Source organism: Lipophrys pholis, assembly GCF_963383615.2.
Source record: "Lipophrys pholis genome assembly, chromosome: 19".
Taxonomy (NCBI): Eukaryota; Metazoa; Chordata; class Actinopteri; order Blenniiformes; family Blenniidae; genus Lipophrys; species Lipophrys pholis.
This window is the reverse complement of record NC_137647.1, coordinates 24,333,801-24,360,223: the sequence shown is the minus strand read 5'-3', so window position 1 is coordinate 24,360,223 and position 26,423 is coordinate 24,333,801. Positions and strand designations below refer to the sequence as shown.

Sequence of the window (26,423 nt, the reverse complement as noted above, 5' to 3'; positions counted from 1 at the left end):
GTCGCTGAATGTATTGATGAGTTTGTTTATTAAAATTGTCTGTGTTGAGGTGGGGTTGAAAGCCCTCTGCATTGAGCTGGTGGGGGTTCAGGAGGGTTAGGGTTGGGGTTAGGGTTAGGGTTAGGGTTAGGGTTAGGGTTAGGGTTGGGGTTAGGGTTAGGGTTGGGGTTAGGGTTTTGGGAGTTCTGTGTGGATGTTCTTGTTGTCACATGCAGGTTTCCAACATCAGAGACATGATTAATGAAGGTTATGCACCGTAATTTCAAAATAGAATCACTTCATGTTAGCGGGCTCACCAACCCTATCAAATGTTGAAAAGTGACGAGTAAAATGAAAAGGGGAAAAGTGAAATTATATTTTTACAAGAGACACACCTCTCGGAAGCGGAACATGCCAAATTGAAAATGTTTGGACACGATTCTTCCAATAAAAGAGGTGTTTTGATACGCAAATCTCTAAAGTTTGAATTGATGAAGGAGAAGGAAGTACAGTTTATTCTGGTTCCGTGTAAGATTGAAAATAGACGAGGGTTAGGGATACTCAATGTTTATATCCCACCATTTATTTGACTCTGAATCACAGAACCCGCTGATTTCAACATGTTGAACCAAAAAGGTTCTTGCACCGATCCAAACAGAATTATACAGTGTACTCTGTAGTACATGCAGTCTATTCAACACTCCATTACTTGTTCATTAATAACAATGACACACACAGCGTGCAGGAATGCACCACTGGACCTATGGATGCATCAGACCACTACCCAGTATACCTTAATCTGCACCGAGTACACCTAAGAAAACAGCATGGAGGTTAAATAGACCCCGAGACATCAATGGTGTCCAGCAATCTTGAGGAAATAGAAAAATCTTTTGAAAATTACTATAAAACATGATATGCTCAATCAAACCAGAGAAGCAACCAGTCCAGGAATACCTGGAGTTATTAGACTAACCCGCCATAGGAAAGATACAAAATACATATTTGACAGTAGAAATCACGGAGAAAGAATTAGAAGCAGCGATAGATACTTGCAGTGATGGATTACCGGTGGAGTGGTACACGGTGATTAGACTGGAAATAAAAGCTCTCCTCTTAACCTTTAACTGGATCAACACAAACACAAAAATCCCTGTAAATAAAAGTGAAGCAACAAGGAAAGAGGACCCCGGTGCAAAAATCTAAGAAATCAGTTGATCAGGCGCCAGGTACGTCATACTTCTTGGTATATATGTGTGTTATGGGTTCACTTTATGTGACCTTATCTGTGTCTGCCGTCCATTATAAATACCACACATGTAAGTACTACTCTAAACCATGAATGTATGACCCATTACAGTGAACACGATTTCGACTGGCACCTGTTGTTTGCTCTCTTCATATTTTATTTTGTTCTGAAAATAAACTATAAGTAAAAAAAACAAACTATTGTAACAGTGAGCCGAAAATGGCAGACGACTAGTGAACTCAAGTGAAAACATCCAACAGTGAATAAAAGCTTTCAATTGGTTTTAGAGACGTTTGTACCAACCACTAATATAATCATCTGGTAGTGTAGTGACACTGATGATGTAATCAAATATAAAAACCTTTTAAATTCATCAACTATTCAAAATCAATGATTGGTGAAGCTGCAGGTCTAAAAGGTGTTTGATCACAATAAAAACAGAAAACAAGATTATTTCAGTGACGCAGGAGAAACTACAGAATAAATCTTTAGACACAAATTTCATCAAGTAACAGTAGATTCAGTAGATAATCATGTCTCCGCCTCTTTTGGGATAGATTATTACAATATTGGCTTGTATGTTTTTTTTCTCTAATATTTAAAATGAAAACATTAAAGTGGATCACGACGTGTCCAAGCACCTCCTGCCGTCGACCAGCGAGCTGAGCTCAGCTCCAGCGTCCCTCAATAGGAGAGGTTGTAGAGAAGATGGATGGAAACTGGATCAAACTGATGTTTAATCAGTAATTAAATTAAATTAAAGACAATATTTTGTTATTTTAGGAAAAGAATCCCAGAATCCCAATTTGTGTGCGTTATGGGGGGTCATTGTACAGTTTCAGTAAAAACACAGAGAGAAATCAACTTCATATATTTTCCAGAAGAACCAACAGAACAAAAACAATGTTCAGGAGGAAGAGCACCAGGAGTGCACATGCCACAAATGCTTTTCGTTGTACCCAGGATTGAACTGGTTCAGCTGGCTGCTGTGGTTCTGTTGGTACAGGAGGGAGGGGGGCGACATGGGGGGTGCCATCATATCAGGAAGTTCCTGGCCGCTGGCTCAGGAGCGTCCGTCATGTTTTCAGGCTGAAGTTATGAAGACGAGCTGGAAGCTGCAGAGATCAAACTCTTACCAACATCAGTCGGATCCTTTATGGGATTTTCAATATAAAACGCAAGAAAAAAAGTCTTTTTTCCTTTTACAGAAAAAGAAATGGTTCCGTTCCCATTATAAGAATGAATCTTTAAAGGGAACGTAACCATTTCTTTTTCTATAAAACTTTCAGGTTTTCATCATAATATGTTGAGCGGGTCTAGAACGGCCTATGAAGGCTGATGGGGGGAGAACCCAGACCAGGACTACGCAGGTCCGAGTCCAACGAGCTCGGTGTCATTCCCACCAGGAAGTCATCCTCATCCTCCCTCGAGGTCTGAGAGAGACAGAGAGACATGACAAGTACATTACATACATGATATCACAACAATATAAAGTTTGAAATAAATGAAATACAGTAAACTAATAAAATCACTTTTAGAGAATAAATACGTTTTATAAAAGCTATGAACTAATGTTGTGGATGTAGATTTCATTTCATCACAAAGAGTAAAATTCCCAGGAAACTTCATAATTCAGAAAAAGGAGTAAAGTGTTGTGGTAAAAGTGAATCTCTCCGTCACTGAGTTCACTTTACTGAAATGGAACTTTACGATGAAGTTCAGTGTGTGTGTGTGTGTGTGTGTGTGTGTGTGTGTGTGTGTGTGTGTGTTCACCTGAGGACCTCCAGAGGACGTCAGCTCTGTGTCGGCCAGCTCGTCCCAGACCTGATAGAGAGGCTGGATCACCTGGCCGGACCTACAGACACAGGGCTGTTACAGGAGGGGTAGGGGTAGGGGTGTGTGTGTGTGTGTGTGTGTGTGTGTGTGTGTGTGTGTGTGTGTTTGTGTGTGTGTGTGTGTGTGTGTGTGTGTGTGTGTGTGTGTGTGTGTGTGTGTGTGTGTGTGTGTGTGTGTGTGAATCTGATGACAGGTATTCTAGTCACGTATTTAATATCCTAGGATTTTATTGTATTTTATTTGCAGTAAACCTCTCAGTCAAATCGGAGGGCAAACAAAGCCCAGATTAACAGAACTTCTCAGGAGAAGAGTGAGGAGACCGAGAGGAGGAGGAGGAGGAGGAGGAAGAGGAGGTGCAGGGAGTGGTTCCAAGTACCTCCGGAGCAGATACGGGTCGAAGGGGAAGAAGCTGTCCAGGGGGTTTGTGATGGCGGCCACAGAGTCCCCCCCTGCAGAACTACGGACCACCGGCAGCACCAGGCGACTGTTCCGCTCCATGATGGTGTAACAGAAGACCACCTGGTACTTCCTGCAGGGAAGAGAGGAGACGTGAGGAGGAGCTGAAGAGTAGAGGAAGAGAGAGGAGGTGAGAAGGAACGGGAGAGAAGAGGAGGAACAGAGGAGGAACAGGGGAAAAGAGGAGGAGGAGTGGAACAGAGGAAGAGAGGAGTAACAGAGGAGGAGAAGAGGAACGGGAGAAGAGGAGGAACAGAGGAGAGAGGGAGCAGAGGAGGAGAGGAGGAGCAGAGGAGGAATGGGGGAGGAACAGAGGAGTGGAGGAGGAACAGGGGAGAAGAGGAGTAAATGAGTAGAGGAGGAACAGAGGAAGAGAAGAGGAGGAGGAGTGGAGGAACAGAGGAGTAGAGGAGGAGGAGGAACCGAAGAGAAGAGGAGGAACAGGGGAGAAGAGGAACCGAAGAGAAGAGTAGATGAGGAGTAGGAGGAACAGAGGAGGAGAAGACGAGCAGAGGAGGAACAGAGGAGAAGAGGAGGAGGAGTGGAGGACAGAACCTGGTGATGGCTGCGAACATGCTGGTGACTGCAGGCAGACAGACTTTGAGGGGGTTCAGTTGACACATGACGACTCGCTCCAGGTTCAGACTCTGCAGGTACTCCAGACCTGAAACACACAACAGTCAAGCTGCCGTTCCACCGCAGTCTGTGCTGGAGCAGGGCGGGGCGGGGCAGGACAGGGGGGTACCGTACCATACCGTACAGCAAAGCGCACCCAGACCCTACTCTGTCGCGCCGTCCCACCACAGAAAGGTTAAGATGTAGGCGGGGTTGAGGACGGCGCGGCGACGTGTCGGGCGAAGAACGCGGAAGCGGCCGGCTTCACCTGGCCGCAGCTCCGCAGCCGTCCGAGTGAAGCCTTGAGCTACCTTTATCTGTCACTCAGGTTAAAGTTTCTCATTGTGAACAGCAGCGTGCAGTTCCTGCTGAAGCTCCTCCTCCTGTTACTGAGAGGAGCGTCTGCACCTGGTTGAAGACGCCATGTTGTGTTGCGTGTCGACGTTTCAATAAACCAGTTAACAAATCAACCAGTGAGCATAAAGCAGCGTATGTAAACAACAACAGGAGGGTTTACGGTCGATGAAATATTTAAATATTGTGGGGAAGTGAAGTGGCGGTCGTCACTGACCAATCAGCAGACAGCTGCGTTGTGGCTCCTCCTCACAGACCTGTTCCTCGCCGCCATATTGGATGGGACATCTCTCTCTCCAGTAGCATCAGAGTCAACGGGAGTTAATGCAGAACGAGCAACTTTGTTGTGTTTTGTTCACAAAAACTTTCTCAGCCTTTCCCTGAAAGTGTACTTCAGCCCGATGATGTATTTATATTTGATACTCGCATCATGAGTCTCCTCAGATTAAAATCTCTCCCTTGTTTCTGCAACTCTTTTTACGCATCCTCACATATACACTTCTTACATGTTAGAAATAATGGACTGTGGGTCTCGCTCTCTCTCGTCAGTCTTTAAAAAAAAATAGAAGCATAATACAAAGTATCTCAGCATTAACAATCATATTCGGGGAGTGATGAATATTACAGGTGGACTTCGCCTTCCTCAGTAGAAATAAATGCACTGGAGGTGCGGGATGCCCCATCCAATATGGCGTTGTGTGCGACGTCAGCTCCAGTCAATGAGCCGTCTCTGTATATTATGTCTGTGGTTTTTTTCCGTACCATCCACAGCGTTTTCAGTGGGACCGCCAGAAAACCCGTCCCGCCTGGGTTGGGACCGCGCTACCCGTGTAGCCGTGCTGCCGCCTCACTACTATCGTATCTACTGGAATCTTCACCGCTAAAACTGCAATTCATAGGTTGTTAATCGGAGCTTGTTTAGCATGAACATCTCACGTCGTCAACACAGCCTCTTCCACTGACATTTTTCGTTGGCTATCTTAGAAAGCTAGGATAGCATTAGCATCTGTGAGGAGGCTGACCCGCCGTGGTCGAGCTCCGGATGAGCCGGTACCCTGGAGGCCTGGGTGCCGGCTCCTTCGGGCTTCAGGATTTCAAATGAAGGAAACATTTTTCCTTGATTATTAATATTTCTGGTAGCGTGGAGATGATATGAGCAGAGTGTGTGATGACGGTCAGATCGCTCTCTGCAGACGGAGTTCTACCTTTCTTCATGTTGACCTCCAGCATGGCTCTGTGTCTGAACACCAGCGTGTAGAAGGCGGCCTGGCAGGCGGCGTAGAACGGGCCATGCAGGCTGATGTCGCAGCACACCTGCCTGCCGCTGCCGTCCTGGGCGTCTATGTAGCGGTGGATCCAGGACAGCATCAGGTCCAGGCAGGCCCGCACTGTGCTGCAGGGAGGACTCAGCATCAGACACACTGCAGCTCTCACGCACACATGCACACACGCACACACACACACACACTCACAGCACAGGTACAAATCGAGCTCGAGCCAGGAAGCTGCCCAGGTATCCTGCAGCAGACTGCCGCAGCACCGCGGGCTGAGACGGGTCCTGCAGGATCTTCCACAGGTGGTCCAGGAAGGCCTCAGCCAGAGCCTGAAACAGAACACACACTCAGTTTAAAGCCCAGCAACACACACACGCACACGCACGCGCGCACACGCACACACACACACACGCACACACACACAGTGTGAGGTACTTACCACTCTGAAGCTGCACAGGTAAAACAGTGAGTACTGGACATGGCAGGAGGCGTGTGTGGGCAGGATGAGCTTATCAAACACGCTCAGCAGATCTCGAAACAGATCCTTGGTCCTCTCCACGTGAAGAGAACCTGGGAGAACACACACATACACACACCCACACACACACACAAACAAACCAACCATCACAACAGGAGCATCACTTTGGTTCTTCTTCAAAAAGTTTTCAAAGTTCTACCGTCAACATGGCAGACGTCCTTGATGTAGGACATGAAGACGACCATGAGAGTGTCCAGCTTCTCAGCCATCGGGTGGAACATCACCGAGGGGACGGACGGCTGGTCTGCAGACAAGTCCTCATCCTGGCGCACACACACACACACACACACACACACACACACACACACACACACACACACACACACACACACACACACACACACACACACACACACACACACACACACACACACACACACACACACACACACACACACACACACACACACACACACACAGACAGACAGACAGACAGACACACACTCTCTGGTTTCTATATTCATGGGCTTTCTATCTATGCTTTAGTCTTTTTGTAGTTATGTATCTCTTGATATTATTAATCTTATAGTATTTATACATCAAGAGGACTGACAGCAGCGAGTCGTGGACAGATTTCATATTCAGACGGATGTTGGCTGTTACCATGTCAAACAGTCCCTCCTCCGTCTGCTCCTCCGTCCTCTGGTTCTGTTCTGCGTTCTTCTCCGCCTCCTCGATGTCAGCACGGGACGCACTCACCTACAACACACACACATTGGTATTGGTGTGTGTGTGTGTGTGTGTGTGTGTGTGTGTGTGTGTGTGTGTGTAGACAAACTGTTCTACTTTAAGAGTCTGAATTTTGAGGGTTTCTTGTATTTTGAGTCAGTTTGAGGGAGAATTCAGAAGACTTGCATCCAGCTTGAGCATCTTTCCCATGATGAGGTCCAGAACGTCTCGGCGGATGGACGGGATGTAGACCGTCACTCTCAGCAGGTTGTGGACGTAACACTCCTGTGAAGAGGAAGGACATGTCAAAACATCCACACAGGGACGAAGTCAAACAGACGGAGGTTCATCAATCAGAAAGAGACCAAGACACACAGGAACCAGAAGAACAAAGAGGAACATCCACACGAGAGAAAAGAAAAGAAAAATGTATAAAAAAGAAAACAAAGATGAGGAAAGAAACAAAATGATCTTCTTTAGTTTAAATTTATTCAACAGAGCGCTCATATACACGGCCAGTCAAACATGTGGACACACACCGTGAATCTCACACAAGGCTGCAAAACTATGACTGAACACATCTGGAACTATGTCGTAAACAAAAAGTGTGAAATAACTCAAAACATGTTTAATACTTTAGATTCCTCAAAGTCGCCCCCTTTGCTGTTGACAGCAGCCTCCCCTCAGTGAGCCTCAAATGGTTCCACGTCACAGCGGAGCCTCGTCGGGGTTCACTTGTGGAATTTCTTGACTTTTTAATGAGGTTGGGATCAGGAGTTCTGTTGTGCAGAAGTCATGTTGGTACACAGCTCATTGGACTTAGTTAGAATTCATATTATGTCAGGAAACAATCAGCCAAGTAAAGAGAACCGACAGCCCATCATCACCTTAAGAACTGAAGATCAGTCAGTCGGCCGGGTAAATTGCAAAAACTCTGAATGTGTCGCCAAGTGCAGTCCCAAACACCATCAGGTGCTGCGACACCACTGGCTCACATGAGGACCGGCCCGGGAAAGGAAGACCAGGAGTCGCCTCTGCTGCTGAGGACAAGTCCATCCGTCACCAGCCTCAGAAATCACAAGTTCCCAGCAGCTCAGATCAAAACAAACTGAGACACCGACTTCATCTCATGTTCAGAGGAGACTGAGCCAATCTGGGCTTTATGGTCAAATAGCTGCTGGGAAACCACTACTGAGGAAAGGCAACAGGCAGAGGAGGTTTGTTTGGACCAACCAACACAAGGAAAGAACGTTCCACCAGAGGAACCGTGTGCTTTGGTCTGATGACTCCATGTTTGAGAGGTCTGCTGTGTCGATGAAGGCAAACAGAACCAACATGGCCACCGCAGCATCCTGCAGCGACATGCCTCCTCATCCAGCCGCTCTTCAGCTGGGCCAGCATTCATTTCTCAGCAGGACGAGAGAGCAAACACACCTGCAGGCAGTGTGACGGCTATTTGACAAGGAGGAGGGTGATGAGCGTTGGCAGAGGGGCTGTCTCTGCAGTCACCTGACCTGAACCCAGAGTGCAGGAACAAAGTGCTCCGCATCTCCAGAACCTCACCAAGACCGCTGGAAAAGCATCTCAGGTGACGACCTCATGAAGCTCATCCACAGAATGAAAAGCAGTAATCAGAGCAAAAAAGACTTCGGGGAATCTAAAGTATTAAACATGTTTTGAGTTATTTCACACTATCGTTGACTCCAGAATTCCAGATGTGGATCTACAATGTAAACAGTCAAGAAAATAAAGAAAAAGCATTGACGGAGAAGCTGCGTCCAAACTGTTGACTGGTAACGTTCCCGTCCCACTCCACACGTTCCCGATGCAGAACGATGATGAAGAAGATGTGGGAGGTCCGGAGTCACTCACCAGCTTTCTGGAGGATTTCTGGATGAAGGGGAAACTCTCCTGCAGGATGGGCATCAGGAAGCGACTCGTGCTGGAAAACATGGACAAACCTTCAGAATCCAGATTTTAAATGGAAACCAAACGGGCGTCGTCGCCTCACCATGGGATGATTCTGGTCGTTTAAAAAGGAATAAAGCCCCAAACAGAATTGGCTCAGTTCTTCTCTAAAGTTCTGCTCTCAGCAGGTCGGTTGATGTTTGGTGTCAGTCGGACCAAATCATCTCGCACAGTTCAGGAGTTAAAATATAAAAAGTGATCATTCGTTTAATTCAGTTGAATATTTGCATGTAGCTTTTGAACTCACTGACACTTTAAACCATTTAGGAGTATAAAAGCTCTTTATTTCTTTGACTGAAATGAGACTTTGAGGAAGCAGAGCAGGTTTGCCACCTTGTCTCAGCTCCGTCTGTACCGACGACGTCCAAGCACACATCAAGAGTTCAGACTTTATTAACCCAACTAAAGCATGAGGTTTGATGGAGTGACTTACGACGGGACGTATCTGAGGATGACCTGCAGCGCCTGGTGACTCTGGTCGAAGCTTCTGGGAAGATCTGAACAAAGGCAGTGCTGCTAAATCTCTGTATTCGACCATCGAGTCCTACAGTACTCGTTAAGATGTGCAGAAACAGACCAAATAGTGGTGCTTACTCTCATCTTCATCATCTGAATCAGAGATGTCCACTCCTCCTTCACAGATTGTCACTCTCTCTGCAAAACAAAAGTGGCAGAGTTTTCATTTTTCAACATAACCACAGAAACAAGCGGGGTTCCACTACGGTGAGTCTTGTGACGGTGGAGTTTGGAGGTGTTTATGTGTTTTAGACTCCGACTCCCCCAGCAGTCTGAGCAGCAGTCAGCCAGGAGGACGTACTGGGGGTGAAGTGTGACACCACCATCTTGAGGCAGGAGCACAGGTAGACCGTCTGAGCAGACACCAGGTTCCCCAGGAAGGTCAGGTACTCGTCCACCACCGGGGGGCTCCGGCCCACCCACGGCAGCCTCTGAGGAAACGCAGCAGGAGATTCACGCTCACACAGACATTCAATCAGTTCAATCAGCGCTGTGACAATAAGGTTCAACTGCAGGTACGAGCTGCTAAACTGGAAATACCGACCAGGACGGTGTAGATGAGCTGCTCGTGGTCCTTGGTGAGCTGCATCATGCAGCCGCGAAACTCCTGCAGCCAGTTGATGATCTGAGCGTCCTGTCAGAGCACAGAGGTCAGCAAGCAGCAGGTCCACACGTCACATCTCCTCAAACACTCCTGCTTCACTCTACCTTGATGTCTGGATCAGCCAGCTGGTGTTTGAGCAGCTCGTAGTCACTGGAGTCTCCCTGCAGCCGGGACAGAGATCAGGTGAAACTAGGGAGGGGCCAATCCCATCCAGTATCCGTACCGATGCTTTACTGCTGCTGAAGTGACTCCACAAGGGTTTGCCTGTCCTCTCTTTGTCTGTCCCTGTCCTCTCTTTGTCTGTCGCTGTCCTCTCTCTGTCTGCCCCTGTCCTCTCTCTGTCTGCCCCTGTCCTCTCTGTCTGTTGCTGTCCTCTATTTGTCTGTCCCTGTCCTATCTCTGTCTGTCCCTGTCCTCTATTTGTATATCCCTGTCCTCTCTTTGTCTGTCCTCTCTGTCTGTCCCTGTCCTCTCTGTCTGTCGCTGTCCTCTCTTTGTCTGTCGCTGTCCTCTCTTTGTCTGTCCTCTGTCTGTCCCTGTCCTCTCTGTCTGTCGCTGTCCTATCTTTGTCTGTCCATGTCCTATCTTTGTCTGTCCATGTCCTCTCTGTCTGTCCCTGTCCTCTCTTTGTCTGTCCCTGTCCCCTCTTTGTCTGTCGCTCTTTGATCCATTAACTGAAATCATTGGAGTGCGGCTCTGCCAAGTATATATAGTTGTAATGTAAAACTCAGAGTTTGTATTTTCTTAAGTTGTACTTAGATACATCACTCAGAGCACCATGACCTCAACATCTCTCTCCGACCGCGTCAACGACACTCCACAACCATCACTACAGTATATTTGGCAGGTCGGGCTACTTAAAGCTACCATGGCCAGTAGACGAAGGCTCAGGGACAGAGACGCTTCAGATACGCCACAGGGAGCAGGTCTGTGAAGAAGGTGGAGTTCATTGGTGGATTAGACCCCGACACAGTTCGACCTGCTGAGAGCAGCTCGGTAAAGTTCCAGCTTCAATGAGGCTTTGACGAAACATCATCAACACACAAATGACGCCTCTTCCCCGTCGGTGTGAGGGAGGCAATATTCTACAAGCTCATTGTTGTCAAGAGTAGTTGTCTTCGGTGCCACAGAAACAACATTGTTCTCTATGAGCATCTGGCTGTGTGACCAGAGTGCAGGGACCGTCTACAAAGTACAAACCTCTGCAAGAGCAAAGACAAATACCACAAAAATACCTAATAACCTGACTGGTATTCGCTGCAGTGTCACCAAACTCACTGCAGCCTTCACTTGATCAAACTACAACACGTGGTTTGATCGTGACATGTGGTTTGTAGTATCGGTCTTCACTGTTGTAGCGGTTTTGCAATTTGCAGACGGTCCCTGCTAGGTTGTGTGGGCTGATTATTATTCCTGTTAATGCTGTAAATCCAGGCCTTGCCTACTGTTGTCTAACGTTTATAATCCCATATGGAAATGTATCACACATTATGTGTATGTCATGTTGTCTCTGTGTGAGAGAAGGAGTTTATTTGTCAGCCCAATTAGTATGACGAGGCTCTTTGTAGGACCATCTCTCGGTCTCTGTCTGCTTGGACACCGATGGTCTAGACTCTAGAAACGATGAGAACAGCACTAGACCGTTAGAATCCGGATCATCGTTCTGCTACTGAATCCAGTTTAGTTCTGAAGGGATCAGAAACTTCCATGAAGCGTCTGGTTCTGACGACTGTTTCCTCCAACCAGAGACTCAACATGGACGTCCACTGAAGGTGTTTCTGGGAAAAGAGTCAAAGTCTCAACTGCTTTTGTTTTGAAAGGTATTTGGCACCTGAGAGTCCAGAGGGTGGAGGTCTGACCAGGTCTCACAGAGTCTGAGCAGATCTGATAAGACCAAGACCAGGACCAGGACAAGGCCAGGACCAAGACCTGGACCCAGTCTCTGGTGCTGCACTGGTGTTCACAGTGTAAACAGGTTTTCCGGCCGGACCGACTCACCCGCCGGTGTTTCTCGAACATCTCCGCCACGCTGCTGCCGAACCGGACCGTCCTGAGCGGGGGCGTGTTGAGGAAGTCCCGGCCGTACGTCTCCATCCCACCGCGGACTCTAAAACGTCCTGAAGCGGTGAAACTGCGACATGTTGAAATAAAACAGTTTTTCACTTTTAACTGAGGCGCGTGCCACACGACGGGTTCACGCGGAAGAGAGGCGCGTGTTTACGGAAGTGACGCTACGGTGTCACAGTCAACCTGTTCCCCCAGACACAGAGGTTCCGCCCAAACAACAGCGTGTCACTGAAAACAGAAAAAAAAAAAAGAAGCTGAAATGATGCCAGGATAAGTCAGACTGGCTTTCTTTACACCACTGTCATCATATTTAACATTCTCCAAAAAAAGACACATCAACACAAGTGGTTTTAATATGTTGGAGGAGAGAAGAGGAGAGGAGAGGAGAGGAGAGGAGAGGAGAGGAGAAGAGAGGAGAAGAGAAGAGAAGAGAAGAGAAGAGAAGAGAAGAGGGAAGGGGAGGGGAGGAGAGGAGAGGAGGAGGGGAGGGGAGGGGAGGGGAGGGGAGGAGGAGGGGAGGGGAGGGGAGGGGAGGAGAGGAGAGGAGAGGAGGGGAGGAGAGGAGAGGAGGAGGGGAGGGGAGGAGGGGAGGGGAGGAGAGGAGAGGAGAGGGGAGAAGACAAGAGAGGAGGAGAGGAGAGTAGAGAGGAGGGGAGGAGAGGAGGAGGGGAGGGGAGGGGAGGAGAGGAGAGGAGGAGGGGAGGGGAGGAGAGGAGGGGAGGGGAGGGGAGGAGGGGAGGGGAGGAGAGGAGAGGGGAGAAGACAAGAGAGGAGGAGAGGAGAGTAGAGGGGAGGGGAGGAGAGGAGAGGGGAGAGAAGAGAAGACAAGAGAAGAGAAGAGGAGAGTAGAGGGGAGGGGAGGAGAGGAGAGGAGAGGGGAGGGGAGGGGAGGAGAGGAGAGGGGGGAGAGGAGAGGGGAGAGGAGGAGAGGAGAGAAGAGAAGAAGAGAGGAGGGGAGAGGAGAGGGGGGGAGAGGAGGAGAGGAGGAGAGAAGAGAAGAGAAGAAGAGAGGAGAGGAGAGGAGAGGGGAGGAGAGGAGGAGAGGAGGAGAGAAGAGAGGAGAGGAGAGGAGAGGGGAGGAGAGGAGGAGAGGAGGAGAGAAGAGAAGAGAAGAAGAGAGGAGAGGGGAGGAGAGGAGGAGAGGAGGAGAGAAGAGAAGAGAAGAAGAGAGGAGAGGAGAGGAGAGGGGAGGAGAGGAGAGGGGGAGAGGAGAGGGGAGGAGAGAGGAGAGGGGGAGAGGAGAGGGGAGGAGAACATGGGGAAGTTTGCAAAAGTCAAGAAAAAATAGGAGTCATGAAAAAAATAAGGACAATCATAATAATAAGTATTAAAAACCAACAACAGTCACAATGATGTCATCATGATAATAATATAAAAGTATGTCTTGAACGCCTTTACTACAAAATAATAGTTTTTCCTCAGATTATATGCATACACTGGTGCAGATTTAGATGAAAAACCCCAGATTGTCCACATTGACTGTCACAATACACATTACATTGATCTGTTTGAGCTGCCTATTGTCAAGAATCTGGTTAAGATCAGGTTGGTCTGTGACCACCGGTCCTCTTTCACAGTCTCAGCATGGCTCGTTCTTCTTCACAAATTAATAAAGCTTAAATATTTCTGATTTATACAACTTAGTTAGTTAGTTGTTCATTTTATTTGTCAACAAAGAAAAAAACAAAACAATGCAATGCATTACAGAACAAAATTTCCAAATGTCTGAATGAAAAGGGAGCAAAAAGAAGAGAAAAACATTTAGCTATACTGCCCCTTTGTGTCAAACAAATAGATTAAAATAAGCATTAAAAACAACATGTGAATGGAAACACCACAGCTTTTTTGTCTTATTTAAGATTTTAGCTTACTCGTTAAGAAGTGACTCCATCTAAATAAATATGAATATTTCACAGTCCAAGAAACAAGATTTTCTTTTGTATCGTATTCATACCCATGAAAATACACTATTGAGTAAACTATAATTGTGGAAGAGCTGTGGGAAAAATGTATGTTGATAATGCACCATTTGTAGTTGTTTAGTTGTTGTTCACCTCAACCCAGCATGCACCATTTACCCTCCTCCATTACTGTCACTGACGATAAGACTGACAATCACATTCTATTCATCTAGATTTTCCCTAACACAGGGGAGATGTTGGACGATTAAACCTCTTTGATTCAGACAGCCAGTGTTGTTTCTATTTTAGTCATTGCCCTGAGCCTGGGCATGACAAGGGTTTGAATGTGACCACCAGGAGCCACTGAAGTATTACTCTTCAAGTCTACATACAGACTGAGACACAGTGCTGCACAGGTAATGATCCAAATGAAAACAACAACAAAATAAATGGAAAACGTTTGTGTTAAAAAAAACAATGAACATATATTTCCTGTCAATAATTCAACTTCTTTGCTTTTAGATCCACTATTATTTTCCAGCTCCTCTGTCAGTATTTAATAACAGTTTTCAATGAATATCAGAACAGTTTGTGTTACTTTGTTTGTACCTGGAACTGAGCTGCAAATTCTATTTCTTTATTCAATTCAACCTTATTCCTACTAAACCAAATACAGCAGTCGTCTGAAAGCCGAGGAGAGGTGGGAAGGAAAAAGTCTGTTTTAACAGGCAGAAAGCTGCAGAACCAGAGTGAGAGGTGGAGACTTTCTGCTGTTCTGGTTGGAGGTTAGAGGTTAGAGGTGAGTGGTCTGATTCATTAATTACAGATACAATTATAACTTCTATAAGCCTAGAACTTGTATGCATTCTTACAAGTACAAAAGTAGAAGTGGGGCAACACTATTTAATTTAGCATATATGGCTAACAGAGGTTCATTGGGTGGTCGTGACACGTTGACAGAAACGTGGTATTAGTATTTACTGATTGTGTTTTATGAAGTTTATTCACTCTTTACAATCATTTTCTCTCACCACCACCGTCGGTTCTAAAGAGTGCAAACAGACACAGGTGACTTCCCAAAGAGTTTGAATTCAGGAGTGTAACAGAGCTGCACTTTGAATTTTACCTCACAGAAATTAGATTTCCAGCAATTCACAGTTTGTCTGCGGCCGACTGAATGGAGGGAGCATCATGGTGGAGGGAGCATCATGGTGGAGGGAGCATCATGGTGGAGGGAGCACCATGGTGGAGGGAGCATCATGGTGGAGGGAGCATCATGGTGGAGGGAGCATCATGGTGGAGGGAGCACCATGGTGGAGGGAGCACCATGGTGGAGGAAGCCTCATGGTGGAGGGAGCATCATGATGGTGGAGGGAGCATCATGGTGGAGGGAGCATCATGGTGGAGGGAGCATCATGGTGGTGGAGGGAGCATCATGGTGGAGGGAGCATCATGGTGGAGGGAGCATCATGATGGTGGAGGGAGCATCATGGTGGAGGGAGCACCATGGTGGAGGAAGCCTCATGATGGTGGAGGGAGCATCTTGGTGGAGGGAGCATCATGGTGGAGGGAGCATCTTGGTGGAGGGAGCATCATGGTGGTGGAGGGAGCATCATGGTGGAGGGAGCATCATGATGGTGGAGGGAGCACCATGGTGGAGGGAGCACCATGGTGGTGGAGGGAGCATCATGGTGGAGGGAGCATCATGGTGGAGGGAGCATCATGATGGTGGAGGGAGCATCATGGTGGAGGGAGCATCATGATGGTGGAGGGAGCATCATGGTGGAGGGAGCATCATGGTGGTGGAGGGAGCATCATGGTGGAGGGAGCATCATGGTGGAGGGAGCATCATGGTGGTGGAGGGAGCATCATGGTGGTGGAGGGAGCATCATGGTGGAGGGAGCATCATGGTGGAGGGAGCATCATGGTGGTGGAGGGAGCATCATGGTGGAGGGAGCATCATGATGGTGGAGGGAGCATCTTGGTGGAGGGAGCATCATGGTGGAGGGAGCATCATGATGGTGGAGGGAGCATCATGGTGGAGGAAGCCTCATGGTGGAGGGAGCATCTTGGTGGAGGGAGCATCTTGGTGGAGGAAGCCTCATGGTGGAGGGAGCATCATGGTGGAGGGAGCACCATGGTGGAGGGAGCATCATGGAGGAGGGAGCATCTTGGTGGTGGAGGGAGCATCATGGAGGAGGGAGCATCTTGGTGGTGGAGGGAGCATCATGGTGGAGGGAGCATCATGGTGGAGGGAGCATCATGGTGGTGGAGGGAGCATCATGATGGAGGGAGCATCATGGTGGTGGAGGGAGCATCATGGTGGAGGGAGCATCATGATGGAGGGAGCATCTTGGTGGTGGAGGGAGCATCATGGTGGAGGGAGCATCATGATGGAGGGAGCATCATGGTTTTTGGGCTGCTTTGCTGTTATTTTGTGTGGATTTCTTTGAACCATTTGGAACAGAGACTTGCTCAGTGTGAGAGTGAATCAGCAGAACAATGACCTTGAACAACACGTCCAAATAAGGAAAAAAACAAATACAATCAGATTCCCACGAACATGGATGAAGGTGAAAGCTTAAGTTTTACTCAGTCCAGCAACAAAATGACTCGGCTCTCTAGAACAGACATGTTGATTCCAGGACAGTTTCAAGAATGTTAGAAGACCCGCCTGAAGGACTTCAGCACCTGTAGAATTTAAGTTTCCTGAACCCTGACCTACTAATACATAAACTTAAAGTCTAAACTTAGTCAGACTGGCTTCATTCCTGCACCGTTGTGTTTTTGAAAGAGCTCCCACATTGATGAAAGTGAGTTATGATTGTTTCACTACCAGGAAGCGGTTTGTCATCAGCCTGGTGAGTTTCACAGGTGACCTGCTTCAGTTAGAAGAAGTGGAACACAGCAGGGTCATAAAGGGAGCCGGTCCAAAGGTCACACTCAGCTTTCTTATCAGGACGGGCGTGAACCAGGACAACTGCTGCAGCTCCACCCGTTTGTCCACAGCAATACCTCCAGTCCTCGTAGTGACATCCACACACGGTGTTACTGGAGTCCTACCCAGAATCCTCCATGAGACCGTCAGTGACACAGAGTCCAGTAGGACGGTGGCAGAAGCTGCTCCTGTTCCACCCTGCAGGGTGTGTCTGGTTACTCATTGCAGGCTGTTGTCAGATAAAGGTCGAGCTGGTGCACAAGCAGAGCGTGTCGTCGCTGCCAGCTCTGATGGTGAATGAGTGCTGAGCCGTGGGGGTCAGTCGTCAGCAGGTCGGTCCAGTGAAGTTTCCTCTCTGACAGTAAACTGACACCGGGCTGGACGGAGCCGGCTCCAGTGTCTCCACCACCATTGTACAGACACAAAGGGGTGAGGCTCAGGGTAGGAGGGAGCACCTCCTCCTCCAGCCTCACAGCTCACGGTTCGATCCCCACCTGTCCACCTGTCCACCTGTCCACCTGTCCCAGAGGTTCAGGACCACAGCACTCCTGAATGAAGAGTGAACTGGAGGAAAGTGAAACAGATCAATATCTCAGGCTGTTCCACATCTTCTACTTGTTTGATTGTAAAACACCATAGTATTAAAGATCTGCTCGTCCTGTAGAGAAATCACTAATACTATCAAATGGAATCAACACTTTGGTAAGAAAGCATCTGCATCATAATTCCAGGTGCAAATATTCTGCTTTTTGGTTTCTTAAGACTTCCATTCCAGAAAATGAAGAATAAAACAAAAAGGTCAGTTTGTGAGCAATAAACACAAAATACATGAATCTTTCACTTCCTGCTGAAGCTTGATGGGACCACCCCACCCTGCACTGTGCTCAGAACCACTCAGGAGATCCTTTATTTACCTGAGAGCTGCACTTTAATAGATTATTCAGCTGCATTACCAATGTAGATAAATACAGCTCCAGGTAGTTTATATTGAGTTCATTGAAGTAATTCGACTTACAATTTCATATTACCTGAATGAATTTATGTAAGTTGGTGTGTACATGTTTGTGTATTTTCTCCAGTGAGTTGAGTGGTTTTAGATTGTTTTGGGAGTTTTCCTTCTTTATGTTCAAGGTATTTATTTTATGAATATATTAAATATTGAGTATCAGTACGGTATATATTTGGTATTGTTTTGTATGCTAAACAACAACACGTTGAGGATTATATGAGAAACAAGACATTTATTAAAACAGATGATTATATTTCATTTGGCTTCATTGACTGAGATGCAGAGTTGAATCAAACAGAGCTGAGTACAGGTTACAAACACCACCTGTAACATCCCAGCACAGATCAGCCACACAACACACACGTAGCTGTAAAGAGTCACACGTATTAGAAAATACACATTATATTTACATCACGCAGTTTCAGTCAAGTTTAAAAGAAGTCAGCCATGAGATCCACCTTCAAATTGTGATGTGTTGGTGACAAAAAGGTCTTCAGTTAAAACAAAGTTTAAATAAGCTGCTCAGAGCTCCTCACACATCCTGCTGCAGCAGGCTAATGAGGCTGTGTCAAATTACAAGTCCAGAGTGCAGTTGTTTTTCTTTAACCTTCATTATTAACTCTGCTTTGTTTGGACCTTTGGAATCAGGAGAAACGACCTGAAGAAGCCATAAAAGCAGACATGTCACTGCCTCCTCGACACTTCAGCCACTTTAGAGCTCGACTGGACGAGTCGAGGCAAGAATGCAGATTTTAAGTTGAAGTTGTAAACCAAGCAACTCTTCTAAAGTCTGACTTCCAACTTTGAAGAGTTCAGCTCCAGCCTCATCCTGCCGTGTCGCTGAGGGGGAGAATTTCATTCTGCCTGAAGTGCTTTTAAAAGACATTAATGTTGGCGGAGACACCAGTCTTGTTTGTGTCTTGATAATAAACTGTTCTACAGTTTTTAGGAAGTGGAAGAGACATCACTCCACGAGCTCTGCTGCTGTGGAACAAACAACAGGGTTTCTTTCAGACGGTGAGATTTAGGTCAAACCTCACTCAGGTTAAGATGCTGCCACTAAGAGACATCAGGAGACAAAACATGGACCGACAACACGCGGTTACACAGTACCAGCTGAAGCCTCTTTCAATAGTCTTTTAATGGATGGCAGAGGATTTCCTACAGCTCAAACAAGACAGAATAAGTCATGGTGATTGGTTCAGCAGCCCAGAGAATGAAAAGGAAAGTTAAAAAAAAAAAGAAAAGTAAAAAGGTAAAAAATAATAAATCATTTTTGGAGTTTTGAGCCACGCAAATATAAGTCCCAAGTCCCAGGAGAAGGTGGACTGGGAGTCCTGACACCATGCAGCTACTGAGCATGTGCAGAACAACTCGTGACTATGACCGCGGTGCACATGCTCAGCAGCAGCGTCCCGCCGTCTACACGGAGACGGAGACTGAGCATGTCCAGTTTACATGACCATGTGTTTTCCAAAAGTTCCACCTTGGCAGCCATTTGCAAAAAGTTTTAAGTGGCTGTGAGCAGAGTTGTCGTCTAAATGGAAACACTGTCATATAAATGAGGCTTGAAATACACAGAAAAAACATTGAGACACATTCTAGGTTTGGTTTGTCCTGAACTCTGGTCTTCAGACCAGCGCCTGAGGAGGGAAACCTGCAGATTTAAGCTCATAGACATCATGACAACCTGGAGATCAATCATTTTTAACTGTCAATCATAAAAAGTCTTACATCATGACACAATAGTAATCATAAGAAATTCCCTTCAAACCGTGTTGAATCTTGTAGGACTGGATGATTTCAGCTGGTGTGTGTGTGGTTGAGCCTGAAGCTGTTCACACTTCCTCTCCATTCAGAAGCTCAGGACTGTTCCCACCGACTCACACACACCAGTAAACACCCGAAGATTAAAAAGAAGGGAAACCTTTTAAAGGTATTCTTGGACTCAACGACTTCTAACACTTTTCGGAGGTATCAGAGTTTGTAGAAATATGGTATGAAAAAGAGAAAGTGTCGAGGTTTTGTGTGGCTGGAGGACGGAGGTCCAGGTCCAGCTGCCGGAGTCTCTGTGGGAAGAAAAGCAGCAGCAGATTAAAACTCCAGGAGTTTGTGTTTGTTGACCTTTGGCGGTTTTATCTTTGGAGGAAGTTTCAGGTGAGGCTGCTATTGTTTAATGTCTCACTGAACAGTTAATGATTGTTCACTGATAAGAGATTTTACTGCCTCCAATGCAGAGAGAGCGTTTACTGGAGCATTTATCTGCTTCACACAGAGAAAACGGTCTCTTCTGACGGAGGTTATTTTTCTCTCTCAGGGGAGTGATGTGTTGGAGACCAGAGCATTGACCCCAAAGAGCTTCTTCCATAATCCAGCTTCTGTCCAGAACGTCTCTGGAGACGGCAGCACTGCCTCTCATTTATTGCTCCAGTGTGGGATTTTCTAGCGTGACTCATTTCTTCATGTTTTTAAAAACAAAATCATGATTCAGAAAGCTACAAGGAGTTTAAACTGTTTTATTAGAACAAAATTAAAACGGTATATAATGCAAATATAGTGAAGGTTAATTAAACTGTAATGAAAGTAAGAGATGGAGTAAGAGCCAAGTTTCTCATCTCGCTCAAGAGGAGCTGATTCATAGTAAAAGTACTGTGTCAGACCCTGGTTAGATATCTGGTGGTAGAGCGGACGGAGAAGACAGGATGGTTCTGGGTAACCTCTACGGCCCAAATGGTGACAGTCCCTCCCTCATTTTGTCAAAACTTAATTTTAATGGTTGCGTCTCTACCAGGTAAAGTTATGATGGCAGGTGATTTTAACTGCACATTAGACCCTCCACCGGACCGACCGACTCTCCACTGGACCGACCGATCCTCCACCGGACAGACCGACTCTCCACCGGACAGACCGACTCTCCACTGGACCGACCGACTCTCCACTGGACCGACCGACCCTCCACCGGACAGACCGACCCTCCACCGGACAGACCGACTCTCCACCGGACAGACCGACTCTCCACTGGACCGACCGACTCTCCACCGGACCGACCGACCCTCCACTGGACAGACCGACTCTCCACCGGACCGACCGACCCTCCACCGGACTGATCGACCCTCCACTGGACTGACCGACCCTCCACCGGACAGACCGACCCTCCACCGGACAGACCGACTCTCCACCGGACAGACCGACTCTCCACCGGACCGACCGACTCTCCACCGGACAGACCGACTCTCCACCGGACCGACCGACCCTCCACCGGACAGACCGACTCTCCACCGGACAGACCGACTCTCCACCGGACCGACCGACCCTCCACCGGACTGATCGACCCTCCACTGGATAGACCGACTCTCCACCGGACAGACCGACTCTCCAGTGGACCGAGACAGACACTCCAGTGGACCGACACTCCACAGGACAGGACCGACACTCCACTACACCAACTGTCCCCTGGACCGACCATCAGGGACACATATGTCCAATCCTCACAGTAAAAAGAAAATTCATCAGTTCATTAAGGACCTAAACCTTTGAACCTTTGGAGGATTAAAATGCAACTCAAAAATAATATTCTTTTGACTCATTTAAATACTGTTTGATTTCCACAGCTTTACTTCCTAACATTGCCAGCTGGAACTATGATGGTATTGTTTTGTCAACTGAAGGACGTTTTAAATGGCTGCAACACCGTCACGTCATCAGACTGGTCGGTGAGCATATTGTTGTTTACTTTACATTAATACGGGTCAAACTAGTGCAGCACATTAGAGGGCAAATGATTCGTTCACTAGTTCCAGATTTAATCACCTTCAGCTACGAATTAACAAATCGGACGTTAAAATAAGAAATTTAGAGGGGGAGGCCCAGTATTAATACTTCAACAGTAATACCTCAGGAACCATTAAAGCTGACTACGAGGAAGTTCTCACTTTCAAAGCTGAAAATTATTTAATCAGGTTTGCAAAAAAAACACTTTATGATCAAGGTGAGAAACCTGGTAAAATACTGGCCTGGTAAATTCAGAAAATGAACTCAGAGAGCCATTAATGCCTTTAGGAAAATCCAGGGTGAGATCACAACAGACCCATTGGAAATAAACCAGACTTCTGCTGAATATCATGAATCCCTCCATCATTCAAAATACCCCAAGAACTCAGACAGCCAGACATAACTTGGTTATGTCTTGTTTCCCTGCTGAGGCTAGAATCAACCTGGATGAAGAACTGGATTTGGTAGAGCTCTCCAGTGTTATTATTAATCTGCTGGGGGTGAAGCAGCAGGACCTGGTGGGCTCCCAATAGATATTTATAAACTATTTAAAGAAAAACTCGAGGGTCGACTGCATGTAGAACAAAGTGCCATGATCACGGTTCCCACAGACCAAACTCACCTCAACTCCAACGCCAACATTACTGCAAAGGTGCAAAGGTGAGCCTGGAGAAGGTTCTGCCCTCAGTAATTCATGCAGATCAAAATGCCAAAGACATTCTCTGGAAGTAATGAAATGTTTTGGTTTTATGGTGAATACGTTCATAGATGGGTCAGGATTCTGTTTGCTGTACTTTTCACCAATGATGTGATTTCACAAACAATTTAAGCTTTTTCGTGGATCAAGGCAAGCGTCGCCAATCTCGCCTTAACTATTTGTAAAAGCCATGGAACCGTTGGCAATATGACTAAGAGCTGACCTCTGAAGGAGGAACATCAGGCTGGCAGAACAATAACTTTAAGCCCCAAGCTGTTCTTGTTTGTATTTCCTCTGATAATAATAATAATCTATGTTTGTTACCGGCAAGACGTTCAATTGTTGAAAAAATGTGTCTCTTGGCTGCTGGTTGAAGGAATGAATTAATTAGCTCTTTAAAAACCTACTTATTCAGGAAGAAAACCCCCCTACAGTTTGGGATTTGGGAGGTACAGTATTTTGGGACTTTCTCAACATTGGTGATGTTCAAGCTTTAGAAATGTGAAGTTGAATAAAAGATGCGAACATAAACAAATTTGTCCGTGTGAGAAAATGTCAAATTTGGTGTTTTTATATTTATGCTTTATATTTATTTATTTCATGTTTGATTTATTTTTACATATTATGTATGTAATTTTAAAGACTGTAAATTATGCCTGTAACCAGAATAATCGTCTGTATTGTCTCAATTTCATCTACATTTAATCTGCGATTATATATATATATATATATATATATATATAAATTAATTAATTAATATATGTTAAAATGTATATTCAAAGTTTCTTTTATATATATATATATATATATATATAAAAGAAACTTTGAATATACATTTTAACATCATAGTTACATAATTGATAATTAATAATTGATATTTTTCTCGTTTCCTGCCATTTAACACCGTCTTTAACAACTACTTCACCAGGAGACAAAACTAAAGTAAAGAAGTTAGTCGGTGGTCTCCGGCCCATGACTTCATGTATTGCAATGTCATTACTTTTTCAGTTAATTAGTTTCCTCCACAATTAAATTAAGCAAATGAAAATAATCATATATTAAGTATTTGGAATACTTTGATACAATTGTTGACTTTAAAAAATTACAACTTCGCCTGAAAGTCAAAGCAAAATAACAAAATACACATTTAACTTCTTTTTTTATATATATCACACCCACACACACACACACACACACGCACGCACGCACGCGCGCGCACGCACACACACACACACACGCACACACACACACACACACACACCAGAAGAACGGTGTGTGTGTGTGTGTGTGTGTGTGTGTGTGTGTGTGTGTGTGTGTGTGTGTGTGTGTGTGTGTGTGTGTGTGTGTGTGTGTGTGTGTGTGTTGTAGGTAAGTGCGTCCCGTGCTGACATCGAGGAGGCGGAGAAGAACGCAGAACAGAACCAGAGGACGGAGGAGCAGACGGAGGAGGGACTGTTTGACATGGTAACAGCCAACATCCGTCTGAATATGAAATCTGTCCACGACTCGCTGCTGTCAGTCCTCTTGATGTATAAATACTATAAGATTAATAATATCAAGAGATACATAACTACAAAAAGACTAAAGCATAGATAGGAAGCCCATGAATATAGAAACCACAGAGAGTGTGTGTGTGTGTACACACACACACACACACACACACACAGCCCATGTTCCCGTTTGCACAGAAACTTGCATTTATTAAGAGATTTGTATTTTTTTATGAAGCAATTGTACCAGAAAGAACCTTATTAAATGACCAAATGAATAAAGAAATTAAGATAAACTGGAATAATTGATTTACATCCATTTGTAATGGAGCTTAAACACGTTTAAAACCTTTACATAGAGATTACTGTCTTAATATAGTTTAAAACTTCAATAGAATTCCGATGTTAAATTAGATGATGATGCATTATCATTATTATTATTATTATTAACAACAACAACAATGCATTATTACTAATATACAATATAAATTTATTATATAATAATAATAATAATAATAATAGTACTACTACTACTACTACTACTACTACTACTAATAATAATAATAATAATAATAATAATAATAATAATAATAATAGTACTAATAATAATAATGATAATAATAATAATAGTACTACTACTACTACTACTACTACTACTACTACTACTAATAATAATAATAATAATAATAATAATAATAGTACTAATAATAATAATAATAATAATAATAATAACAATAATAATAATAATAATAATAATAATAGTACTAATAATAATAATAATAATAATAATAATAATAATAATAGTACTAATAATAATAATGATAATAATAATAATAATAATAATAATAATAATAGTACTAATAATAATAATAATAATAATAATAAGTTTCACTGCAGTAGAATTTGTCCAAACTGTGTCAGGTGAGTCCTCACCTGTGCGTCTTCGTTACGTCGGTGACGTCTCGGTCGCTGTGTGCGGCATCTCCACACAACCTGCCGTGTGCGGGCCGCGCTCCTGCGGGACGATGGTTGCCATGGGAACCGCCACGTGCTCGGTGCGCGCTGCCCCCCGCGGCCCCGCCGCTGACCCCCGTGCCGGACCCGGGGCTCCGTTCCTCCGCAGCGAGCTCCGGATGCTGCCGGACACTCGGCCGGAGAGCCGCCGGACGGCTCCTGCGATCCCCGCCAGCCCGCCTCTCTCCTTCTTCAGCAGCCCCACGTCGTCCTCCAGCTCCGCCGGCGGCACCTCGATGTTCCCGGAGTACCAGAAGACCCACCAGATCAGGCTGAGGAAGATCACGATGGCGCCCGCGTAGATGAGCAGGTCGTAGAAGAAGACGTTGGCGAAGACCCCGACGAGCAGCACGGCCAGACCCACCGCGTCGAACACCACCGCCAGCCAGAAGCAGGCCACGCAGCGGCCCAGGCCGCTGTACGCCTCCTCCATGTCCGCTGGAGAGCCGCTGAGCCTCCGGACAGGTGAGGCTCCGAACAAACACCTGTCAGTGGGGAGGGGGCGTGGCTCCGCCGGTGGGAGGGGCGAAAGAAACACTTCAATTGAGAAGGGGCGTGGCTCTGCCGGGGGCGGGGCTAAAGAGGCCATTTATATATATATAACTTCTAATTTCTATAATAGTAATTTACCTGTTTATTCATTCTATGTTATAAATATCCATTTATTGTAAATTCTTATTGAATCTTTTCACTATTGATAATTGATAATGTCACATTGTAATAGTTAGTCCTGGTATATTTTGAAATACTAAATATATAGTGACTTAATATCTATCATTCTTTGGAGCTTCTGTGATAACTGCATTTCCTGCATAGGGTGAATAAATTCTTTCTGAACTATCAAGTGTCATTGTAAGATATGTTGTAGTCTGACAAAAGCTGCAAAAATAAAAGTAGACCCACCAGATCAATTAAAATCCTCATGAGAAGAGTTCTGCATTTATTAGTTATAAATAAATATGTTTTAATTTTAAAACCTGCCAGTGATCCAACAGCTGTTAACAATAAACTCAGAATGTGAAACTCGAATCTCACATTAAATCATAAATGTGACACTTGGATAAAACATGAGGTGTGTGTTGGAGGGGTAATGAGGTTCCAGGGTGACGATGAGGCCCTCTCATGTACAATCAGGGTAACGATGAGGCCCTCTCATGTACAATCAGGGTAACGATGAGAGGCCCTCTCATGTACAATCAGGGTGACGATGAGAGGCCCTCTCATGTACAATCAGGGTGACGATGAGAGGCCCTCTCATGTACAATCAGGGTGACGATGAGGCCCTCTCATGTACAATCAGGGTGACGATGAGAGGCCATCTCATGTACAATCAGGGTGACGATGAGGCCCTCTCATGTACAATCAGGGTGACGATGAGACCCTCTCATGTACAATCAGGGTGACGATGAGAGGCCCTCTCATGTACAATCAGGGTGACGATGAGGCCCTCTCATGTACAATCAGGGTGACGATGAGGC

At 45.7% G+C, this 26,423-nt stretch overlaps 2 protein-coding genes across 2 annotated transcripts; both read right to left on the bottom strand.

Moving 5' to 3' along the window:
• Positions 1 to 2,084: 2,084 nt before the first annotated feature.
• Positions 2,085 to 12,296, bottom strand: rrn3 (RRN3 homolog, RNA polymerase I transcription factor). The gene is made up of 17 exons (XM_080487618.1): positions 12,057 to 12,296; positions 10,163 to 10,219; positions 9,999 to 10,088; positions 9,756 to 9,885; positions 9,533 to 9,592; positions 9,372 to 9,435; positions 8,843 to 8,912; positions 7,157 to 7,255; positions 6,905 to 7,000; positions 6,441 to 6,564; positions 6,203 to 6,333; positions 5,962 to 6,092; positions 5,695 to 5,882; positions 4,076 to 4,184; positions 3,441 to 3,593; positions 3,002 to 3,083; positions 2,085 to 2,661 (listed from the first exon to the last, which is right to left on the bottom strand). The coding sequence occupies exons 1-17, from the start codon at positions 12,150 to 12,152 to the stop codon at positions 2,545 to 2,547; spliced, it is 1,797 nt and encodes a 598-aa protein (XP_080343744.1). The 5' UTR covers positions 12,153 to 12,296; the 3' UTR covers positions 2,085 to 2,544.
• A 5,895-nt stretch (positions 12,297 to 18,191) lies between these two features.
• Positions 18,192 to 25,398, bottom strand: LOC308124560 (transmembrane protein 238). Its single transcript, XM_080487631.1, has 2 exons — positions 24,865 to 25,398; positions 18,192 to 20,042 (listed from the first exon to the last, which is right to left on the bottom strand). The coding sequence occupies exon 1, from the start codon at positions 25,376 to 25,378 to the stop codon at positions 24,878 to 24,880; it is 501 nt and encodes a 166-aa protein (XP_080343757.1). The 5' UTR covers positions 25,379 to 25,398; the 3' UTR covers positions 18,192 to 20,042; positions 24,865 to 24,877.
• Between the last annotated feature and the right edge of the window lie 1,025 nt (positions 25,399 to 26,423).